The sequence below is a fragment of the Abramis brama genome (genome assembly GCF_963993115.1).
Source record: "Abramis brama genome assembly, chromosome: 12".
Taxonomy (NCBI): Eukaryota; Metazoa; Chordata; class Actinopteri; order Cypriniformes; family Leuciscidae; genus Abramis; species Abramis brama.
Genome location: NC_139974.1, coordinates 32964769 through 32975448, shown reverse-complemented (window position 1 = coordinate 32975448; position 10680 = coordinate 32964769). Strand labels below are relative to the sequence as shown.

General features: G+C 37.9%; 1 protein-coding gene across 1 annotated transcript in view; it reads right to left on the bottom strand.

Moving 5' to 3' along the window:
• Nucleotides 1-2118: 2118 nt before the first annotated feature.
• The window catches only part of gabbr2 (gamma-aminobutyric acid (GABA) B receptor, 2), a 200152-nt gene continuing 191590 nt past the window's right edge, over nucleotides 2119-10680 (bottom strand). The window contains exons 18-19 of the mRNA XM_084130464.1: nucleotides 10395-10509; nucleotides 2119-7704 (exon numbers count right to left, since the gene is read on the bottom strand). Coding sequence (XP_083986590.1) covers nucleotides 7539-7704; nucleotides 10395-10509 — 281 coding nt within the window. The 3' untranslated portion in view covers nucleotides 2119-7538. The remainder of the gene's footprint in view (nucleotides 7705-10394; nucleotides 10510-10680) is intronic.

Sequence of the window (10680 nt, the reverse complement as noted above, 5' to 3'; positions counted from 1 at the left end):
AGTCCTAAGCTCGAGAGTGAACCGTCTCTAGCTAGTCTTCGATATTAGTCAACATGAAATTGACTTTTTTAATGGAATATTGCAGTATTTATTATAAATGACCCGTGCACGTAATTATTTATCCCCAATCAATTCCCGACAAAATCAAGTCCCGCCCTATTTTTCTTGTTCCACATGGAAATGTCAAAAGACAGAAAAGACTATCGCAACTTACGTTTCATGCCGAACTTAATGCTGTTACTGTATGTAATAGTGTATGTAATACCAACGACATTATATAGTCTCAGGGTTCTCAAGTTTGATCAAAAGCTTGGAGTGAGATCACATGCGGTTGGGGGAGGAGCCCTAATGGTGCCCCGCCCCCAACTGTCCCCGCCCCCCAATTTTACCCATTGTTCATAATTAACCAGCACAAATTGAAATTATAACAATTGGTAAATCTGATAAATGACAGAGCAATTCATCACATCAAATATACTCGTTAATGTTATATTTCAAAATGATAAATAAGTTATACAAAAATTACAAAAATATAACAAATTGCTCCAAACAGTTTGGAAAAACAAATCTTTTTGCATTTTGAATGTGTCTAGGTGAAATGGTATAATGATTTATTGTGTGGTGGGACATTGTGAACAAATGACATATTAGAGAATTATTAAGGTGCTTGTGTACACAAGAGTACACACTCCAGCTTATGAAATGTGTTTTGTGTTGTAAGTGTTTGAAAAATACAAATGCAATGGCAATGATCAATGTATGTTTTGACAGGATATAAAATGTTACCCAGAGCACTCTGCTTTAATAGCCAACATGTAGTCTTAATGTAACTAGAAAGACTACAGTATAATATATCATTTAAAATAAAATAAAATAAATACATTTAAATTTATTTAAAATAAAATGAAGAAATACATCTTCATTCCTTCCATACCCACTAACATTTCCCTTAGTTTCAGATAAGGCAAGCTAGCCAAACTGAGCCAAAGCTTCTGGCCTGGTTGCAAAGTAGTTGTAGAGTTTTTGACTGCATCAGTAATAATGTATGGGTTATATATTAAATGTTCTAGCCTAAAAATGATAGACAAGCTTTCTTCCAACTTACCTTCTCCATCATTCACGATGTGTGTTCGCGCAATGTTGTTGGTTACCTAGTAACGAACGTATGGTGGCCGAGAATGTTCCGTCAACTTCCGTGTGTTCGCGCATATGTTGCCTATTAACGAACGCAATCTGGCCGAGATACGTGCTGGCAGCAGGAAACTTCACTTTGTGTGCCCGCGCCTCGTATACAACGTTATATATAAACCTTGCAGGACAACTTGGTTGGTATTGCCTTTTCAGCGTGAGAAATACACGGTGTGGCGTGTGAGCGTGTGAACTGGTTGAATTGCGTGTCTCTCACGGCCAATGCCTGAGACTTGAGAACCCTGTAGTCTTAAAGCTGCAATCGGCAAGTCTGGCAGATTGGGTCGAATTAGCGAAAATTTTGAATGTTTACAACTCTCATGCCCCTCCCCCACTACCAGCGAGCACCCTCCCATCGAGGTCGTGCTCGTGCGTGTACCTGATTTTCTGTGAACGCGTCTGTCTCTTCAGCATCGATCAACACCATGGACTCGAGGTAGGCTGCCCTGGCTAATCTATCCATAGATAGCAATAACCGAGGAATTGGAAGCTTGTTAGTAGATTTTCTCTCCGCCATCACGCTTCGTGTGATCTTCAGGCGTGTCGTGTGCATGTGATATTGTAACGTGCGCGAGGGAGGGGGGATATGTGGCGTGTGCACGACCTGTGATTGACAGTCAGATCTCACACCCCCCTGCGCTGATTGGACCCGATGATCCGGGAGCGGTGGATTTTTGCAAAACAAATAACGCGCTCCAGGTGGAGTTAGAAGCTCGTTTTTTTTTCTAAAACCACCTTATTTATGTTGTTCTGTCATATTATAGTGTCGATTTCACTGAATATGATCAAAAAAATGTTGCCGACGGCAGCTTTAAGGGACTTTGGTACTACTGCAGTGTTCGCCTTGTTGCTAGGCTGACTGTTATGCATAGAAGGCCTATATTATAATCAACTAGTTCTTAGCTGAAGCTTTAATTACAGTAAGATTAAAAAAAAACTCAATTCTTATCCACATTTATTTGGTTAGTAGCGCCATATTTAACATTTTAACAGTAATGAAAATGAGGCTGTGAGGGATAGAGGAGTGTTCAAGTTGTTCAGCTGATGAAACATCTTTCCAAAAAACATTTTTAGTAGACAAAAATTCTATTTTGCGTACATGTTGCTACTCTGACTAAGATCTATTAACAGGAAGATCACACTTGTACATGGTTTGTTTTCATACTGTATTTTTTCATAATAAAGGGATCTGAAGAAACTCATACAGATTTGGACCAACATGAAGGAGAGTAAATGACAGAATATTCATTTGTGACTGAACTTTCACTTTTAAGTAGATTTTAATGAAAATAGTGCTAATAATGAAAATAATGAAAATCGAATAATTTAAATTATTTTATTAATAAAACATTTTTTTGCAATAATTTATTAAAAATGTTATGATTTCCATGCAGTTTAAGGGTACAAGAAATATGAAATGAACACATCCACTTTGATTTGTTCAAGAGCTCCTGTGTGTCTGTGTGTGTGCCAGTGCAAACACACGGGACGGTACCGCAGTGGAGCACACAAGTGTACACTTCCAAAAAGCACTGTATAGAAAAACAAAACAACAGATTTGTGGAGTTCCTCTTTTTTTTTCTTTTTCTTTTTTTTGTTCTTGATGGGCAGTGATGAGTTTTCTGAACTCAAAAGAGATGATATATTAAAAAAATTATTTAAAAAAAAATAAAGCAAAAGGACCAAAAAAAAAAAAAAAAAAAGAGCGGTAAGTCTTCCAGCACAGAATAAATAGTTTGTATAGCAATGTGTAAACTTGTAGACAGCACGTTTTCACACAGTGGCAAACAGACATACACGCTCACTGCTAACATTCTGTCTTTTTAACGTCATTTGTAACACCCCCACTATCATTGTATTGTACCTCTACAGAAAAAAATAAGTTGTTTACATTATATACATTAGAAGTTGTTCATTCTCCTGGGGTGATGACAAGGCCTTGCTATTGTTTGTTACATGATGCAAAGATAGACCAGTTCACACCAGAATACGCATGGAGTCCAGCCCAAAATTTTCACAAATCTTGTAGACTGAATTCATGAATCTCTTTGCACAAACGACTGTTTTCTTGCTTTAGAAGAACACAACACTTTTTTTTAAGGTAAAATCACAGATTTAAGTGACCAACAAATCAGCTCTTCACTCCATTTCCAAGGTTATTGCCAAGATAAACAACCAGATGTGCATTCAATAGACCATGATGCATTTTCAAAAGCAACGCATTAACGGGTTAACCTTGTGTTTCGCTTGATTCACAAACACATGCACACACAGTGATATGAATCCACAGTATAGAACATATCAAAAAAAAAAAAAAAAAATTCATATATTGCATTACCTTGTATCTCATTATCCAGTTTTTCCAGTGATTTCCTTCAAACGAGACTGTCACAAATTCACTTTTCCCATAACGGTAATGACATGTTTACACAGACGGATCAGTGCTTACCATTCCATTGTAAAAGGAACAGTTTGTGGTGCATGGTATGTCTTCATGTGGTGCTATAAATGTCTTCATATTTGTTTTTAGTACACTTCATAGTGTCAGACAGTCTTTATGGTTGTTCTGAGAAGCATGATCTCTATGACAATATTTCTGTGCAATGTCAACATTAGTGTCATAATTACACACCGAAAGTACAGGTAGTGTAAAAGATATTTTGGATATGATTCTGCCTTCCAGCTTAATGTACCATCAAGAACATACTGTAAATATACTTATCTATACAGTTATAATGAGCTAATTATTGCCACTTTCATAATTATTATAATTGTGCATTTGTCAGTAATGGAGTAAAATTATCTGCAAAAAAAATGTAATATATATATATATAATGTATGCATAGGATACCATGCATGAAAGATTAAAAAATAAATATTTTTTTTTAATCAATCTAATACAATCTTTGTGTATACATATTTTACCGTATGATTACTTTGAATAAGAATCTCTTGATAATCTCTTGTTCATAATTACATGTCACCAGGCTTCTGTTGCCTCAACTAATTCATATTATGGTTATCATTATGATTTAAAAGTACTGAATTATGCCCACTCCTTGAGCAGATGTTTGGCCGGATCACTTGTAAACATCCCATTCAACTAACTAGTAATAAAATAGATATTTGAGTTGCTTTTTTGGATGATTTTCTAAAAATTATTATTTGAATACTAAAGTTCCTGTTTATGCTTGGAAGTTCAAACCATTTTAAACCTCATTAACCAGGGGCCTAATTTATAAAATGTGTGTACGCACAGATTTGAACATAGAGTGTGTGAATGCTAAAATCCACGCCAACGTTCATATTTATAAGAACGTACTTTGACGTGGAAAAGTGCTCAGCGCCACGTCAGGTTCTAAGCAGACGTACACACTTCTCCTTGTGGCAGAGAGTTGGAGTACTGCATGTATTTGGAAATATAAGCAATTTTTGCCGCTGCGCACAATTTCAAGAACATTTGCCATTTATAGATTTCACATCTGGATCAAAAGTTTTATGAATCAGGCCCCAGCAACTCGAAGATCAAATAGGACCAGTGGATTTCAGTGTGAGAATCTACCCATTTTATGACAATTAATAATCTGTTTGTAAAAGGTTGTAATAACAGTATTGACCGTATACTGTAAGTTTACATGTCAGATATGCCATACTGTTTAAAAAAAATTAAATGCAATATGTAAATGTGAGCTAGCCCTTTTACTTCTACTGATTCACCGAGCTTCATGGTTGCTTATCACTGTCCATCCCTCCATTAAAATATATTGAAGTTATAATCTTTTAGGAACATCCTTTAGCAGATCAGAGCATGTTTGATAATGACATATTAATGAAAGTTGTAGATTATTACCATAACATATTTTAACAGGAGGTTAAAAGGCGATGAGAAACAATGAACAAATAAAGGCAGTTATAAATTGTATCTATTGTTTTTTAATGTCCAGTGTACACTATTCTCTTGATGTTTTAGTTTATTCTCTAATATAGGACATTAAATGTGATGTTCACATGTGCCAACGATGATCATATTGTGGGATACTGACAGTTGAACGTGCCAAACAACATATCATAAAGACATTGAAGAAGAATAAACAATAATGTTGAAATGAACTTGGAAATAAGAGCTGATTGTAGTCAGAATGAAAACTCAGTCATAGTCAAATGCTGCAAAAGTCCAAATGTAGACAATCCCCTCCGTGTACTGAAAAACTCATTGTGTATTAGAAACGTCAGTCTAGGTCGTGGCCGTCATGCTAAGACAAGCTCCCGTGGCGTTGTGGGATTTTTGCGTATCTGTGTTGTTTTATTTAAAGGTTTTTGTCATCGTGACACATTAGTGAGCGTGAGGTACAATGACAATCACTGTTAGCAAACGAACCGTGTTGTTTCAGTCTCCTCTTTCTTCCCCGAATAGTTGAGACAATAAATACCCACGAATGTTGCGTTATAATCGGATAACAGCCATACAGAAGGAAGTCACGAGTTAGTGAAATTCTCGATGAACTGACTTAGGAATAGGATAATATGCGAAGTCGCTGTTTTCGTCATCCGGTCGACGCGATTCGGTCCGTTAGGCTCCCGTAAGACGACAGGCACACACGTACAGTAACAAATCTGACAGAAACTAAAACCAAGACACCGACGGTGAGATATCAGCCGAAACATACTCTTGCCGTTGATATGAATGATACGTAGCTTATTTCTGCTAATTCATATTTTGATTACATTTCCAGATTTACAAAACAGCTTTAGCTGATGCTCTCTCTGCAAGACATTGTGCAAAAATTCACAGCACACAATAACTATTTCTATAGCAACTATGAGGTTATTTCACTGTTGCTAAGAGCGAGGTGATGTATTTCACAATGTCACTCTGCCATTTCTCCTCTGGAACAACACGGCACACACACACACGCCTCAACCCGAGCCCTTTTAGCCCAAGCTACAACCGTAGAGGATTCACAAATGTTTGGGTTTTTTTCATCAACCAAAAGAGAGAGAGAGAGAAAAAAAGAAAAAAAAACGAACAAGAAACAAACAGAGGGAGGGTAAACTGAGAGACTGCACCAGAAAGTCAAAACGAGGCTTTGTTCTTACGTGACTCGACTTATTAAGTTAATTACACTTGTGCTCATTTTTCAGTCCCACTGTTTAATACAATATCGTCCTTCTGTCTTGCTGCGTGGACCGCTTCTTTTGTGTAACCTCGCAGCTTTCTGTGAGGATATTTTGGTTTTGCTCTGCATGGAGTACGACTTCCCTGTTATTATCGCAATTTGTGAGTCTTCTTGTTTTGTAACAGCCGGTCACATGACGGCGATTGTACATCCGAAGCATGGGGCCTGCATCTGTGTGTTCGGTCCTGGTATGCAGGATCAACTTGCTCGACTGTAATGGAAGACTGACTCTCTAAAATCGCCGGTTTCGTCTCTTACATCCCTTTCGGCTGGACCTGTGGCTCTTTTGAGGTCGCAGTTGCGCGACTTCTAATGTGACATTATATGCGATAAACCAAAGTGGTACTTTCAGTACTCTGTTACCAGGACAGGCCTACATGATGCTAGCTGTTTTTGAAGACAAACAATGTGTGGTACACGTCTATCCAGGTGAGAACGGTCGGCCAGCGTTTACACTCCCTTGTTATCTTTAGTAAAAAATCGAGACACTAATAGTCTTATTTACCATTAACCACTTTTTCACACCATTGGGACACTGAAGCAATACAACAAATTCATATCGGTTTGCAACGTCGTACGTGTCTGTTCCTGGTTCGTCGACTGTTTGTAAAGTTCTACGGAGCACCAGGCCTCATCAGAATAATTCATTTCACAGCATAATCAAAGCTCACTTTGATGTTCAAATATGGTATTTACATGGCTGTTGACGTGTTGAATAAAGAGGAGGAGTCCTCGGTCACATCCGCTGCCCCTTTCCCGCAAGTTTCAGCAGAACCAATGTGCACAGATTTTGTGGAAAGGCTGCCGGCGGAAGCGTCTCTTTTTTAGCAGCCCAGGCTGCAGCGCATGTCCTCCGTTGATCCACGCTGCTGTTTGGGGTGGGGGGTGTGGGGGCGTTGAGTCCATCGAGTTAGGAACGGGAGGTGACGGGATATAGATAATGGGTTGGGTTGCTGTGTGAGAACCTCCGGTCACCTCCCTCCTAGCCTGAAGATCAGTCCTGCTCTGATGTGGCTATGGATGGTGGGACGGGGGTCATGGATGGATGAAGAGTCGGACCCCCCCACCCCGGGTTGCTCACACACTTCTGTTAACCGCTGATATTGCTCAGTCTGTCTTTTCAAAAAAAAGCTGATCGCTTCCTGGGAGTGCAGTGCAGGGCAGTGGTAAGGCTCACAGGCCGGACACCATAACCCTGTAGGAGGGGGGCATGTGTCTGTGACGGGGGCTGGAGGCCGGGCTGCTCGTGGGACTGCTGCAGCTCGCGTCCACCCCTCCTATGGAGGGTAGATATGCGTGATGCAGGATCGGCAGCTGTAGGGACAGCCTGCGCTGTATGCTGTGAACACAAAAATCACACAGACCAAAATGGTTAGTATACATAAAATACCCAATTCCTCATTTTCTTTAATGCTCTTTAGTTAATGTGTGTTTAATAGTGGGGAAGAACTCTTGTATGCCTGTAACAGACGTTCATCTTAAATTATATCACAAAGCACATTTAAAGCAGACTTTGCCACATACATCATGTTTCGTTCTTAATCAAGGGTTCAAGGTTTAACTGGTTAGCATGACCCCTTTAGTCCCTGCTGGTGGATGCCAGAACTACACCATCTGGACCTACACTACCATTTAAAAGATTTGAAAAATACAGTAAAAACAGTAGTGTTTACTATTTTTACAATCCAAAAAAAGTTTTCTATTTGAATATATTTTAAAATGTAATTTATTCCTGTGATGGAAAATCTGAACTGAAAACAGCCATTACTCCAGTCTTTAGTGTCACATGATCCCTCAGAAATCATCTTATTGTTATCAATGTTGAAAACAGTTGTCATTCTTAATATTCTTGCTGAAAACTTGGTAACTAGAAAGTTCTAAAAATCCCTTTAAAAAATAGAAATCGTTTATAACATTATAAAAGTCTTTGCTTTTAATGTGTCCTTGCTGACTAAAACAATAAAAAATCTTACTGACCCCAAACTTTTATTATTAGTGCATAAAGCATCTTTCTCCATTTTTTTGACAGCAACAATGAAATCACACATATTACATTACAGTATATTCCCTTTTTCTTCCTTGTCTCATAGTCAGGATGATGGGTTTGGGACTGTGCTTGTTCTTTTGGTGCCATCAATCCTGTATGTACCTGGCAGTGTGGATCACCTCATATAAAGTCCATTTCATTCCTGTGTCTAGATTCAAACTGCACCCCAAGAGGCCGAAGCCCTTTAAATCAATTACAAAAACCAAATAGCAGTTATATAAAGTGCACACACCACACTTCTCATGATTGGTTTTATGATTGGAGTCTCTTTGAGTTATTACTTTCAATCAAATATTAATTTCATACATCAATTAAGGAAAATGTCTTCTGTGTTTAGAAATAATTAACATTGATTAGTTAGATGTTGCAGGTTCACATGCAAAACAAAAAAATAAAAAATACTCTTTATGCAAGTGTTATTAAACCAAATATGTATTTGTTTTTTCTTTACTGCAGACAAGGAGAACAGCCACAATAAATGAATTCGCTGCATATTCCCATGGCAGAGGTGGTGTTATTTTGCAAGGTCAAGACTCCATCAGCTACTGGGGTAAGTGTGTGAGAGTATGTGTGAGTGAGAGAGTGTGTGTGTGTGTGTGTGTTTGATGAACAGTGACAGTGCAGAATCCCTCCTCTGTGAGATCAAACATTCATGTGCTGGGACAGCCTGTAGTCCTCTAATTCTACTCTCATGTCTATTTTCAGGGTCCAGTGCCTTTCGTTCTCACTAGATATCACACATTATGTAACCACAGCCCCCCTCCCACTCTCCCTCTCCCTCTCTCTGTCCCTGAACCTCTACTTGCTTTCATTTACTTTTTTGTATTATTTCTCACCTTCATGTAAATGAGTCTAAACAGCAATGTATGTTGTATCTGTTCACCTTGTTTTTAACGCAAGAGTGGGCCTGACCATTGGTATGTGTTTACTCTAATGTGCAAGGCTTCTGGTGTCATTCACTTCCAGATATTGTAGCTGTACAAAAACTGTCCGTTACGCTGCTTGATGTTGAAAACTAGTAATTGTTCAAATATTATTTTAATTCATTATCATAATCATAACACACCGGTTTGTAGCACTAATAGTTTGACCATTTACCGCACTTTGTTATTCTTCTAGTTATGTACCAATAGCGGCTAGTAAATCAGAAGAAAAAAGCCATCTAAAGACCCATAAAAATAACTTATAGCTAGTCAGTAACAGGTGGTTTTGCAGAGATGGATATTCTCATTCTAGAGAGCAAAATAAAGAAATAAAAATACAAATTCTAATCAGTTTAACATTGGTGATGATCATTTTTTGGTCCGTTTTCCTAAGAAAGATGTGGTATATATATACATATATATATATAAAACTAACGAGTTTATGGTCATTGAATGAATTTTAATAGGTATGACTAAGAAAAATATATAGAAAATAAATTTGATTAATTTCTCATTGTTTCTAAGAGAATGTGCACCGTTAATGCAGCGTCAGATGCCAAAAACTCGTCAGTTTATACTTTTAGTTTCTGTAGTGAATAATTGACTGCCATATGAGACTTCTTCACTGGCATAACTGTCACGCAAATTCTTTTACTTTTTTACTTTATCACCAGTTGCTTGCAAAATGATGGACAATGATTCACATTTTTGTGTGCATCATTTTCCGTGATAATAAAATTAAGTTAATTATTAAATGAATAAGTAAATAAAAAAGTAACAAGCAAACTTAAACTTGTGCTTAAAAATTCTGCGAATAATTTGCTCTGCGAAAAAAGACTCTTGATTTTTTTCTTGCCCCTCCCCCAACTCAAGAGTTAAATGTATAGCTAAAAGCAAGTAGAGTTTTCTCAGACTTATACTTTTGTCTTAATACTGTCATTGTCTAACAAATATTTCGTCAAATGTTATGTCTGGAAAGTTGGACTGATATTTTGCTCATAGATTTGTATGTGTCCAGAAACTTTTTTGGGCTTAAAGTGCATGCCGGTGTAAACTCACTGTTCTGGTGAGTTGATGTCTTCTAGTGGACCTCTGCTTATCCTAGAAGGATCCATGGATCCCCACTGAGCCTGAGGTTTCTGCTCTAAGTGGTTCTTCAGAGACTTCTCTCCATCTGAAAACAAAGACATGATGTTCAGAATGCTGCCTTTCCATCAGGATGTTAGTTGTGGATTCAGCTGAAGAAGATGCTGAGTCAGAACACCTTATATGACACCTCAGGTTGACATGTTTGGGGGTGAAAAATGCATAACACCAATAAATTGTTCTTCTTCTCTGGGTGACA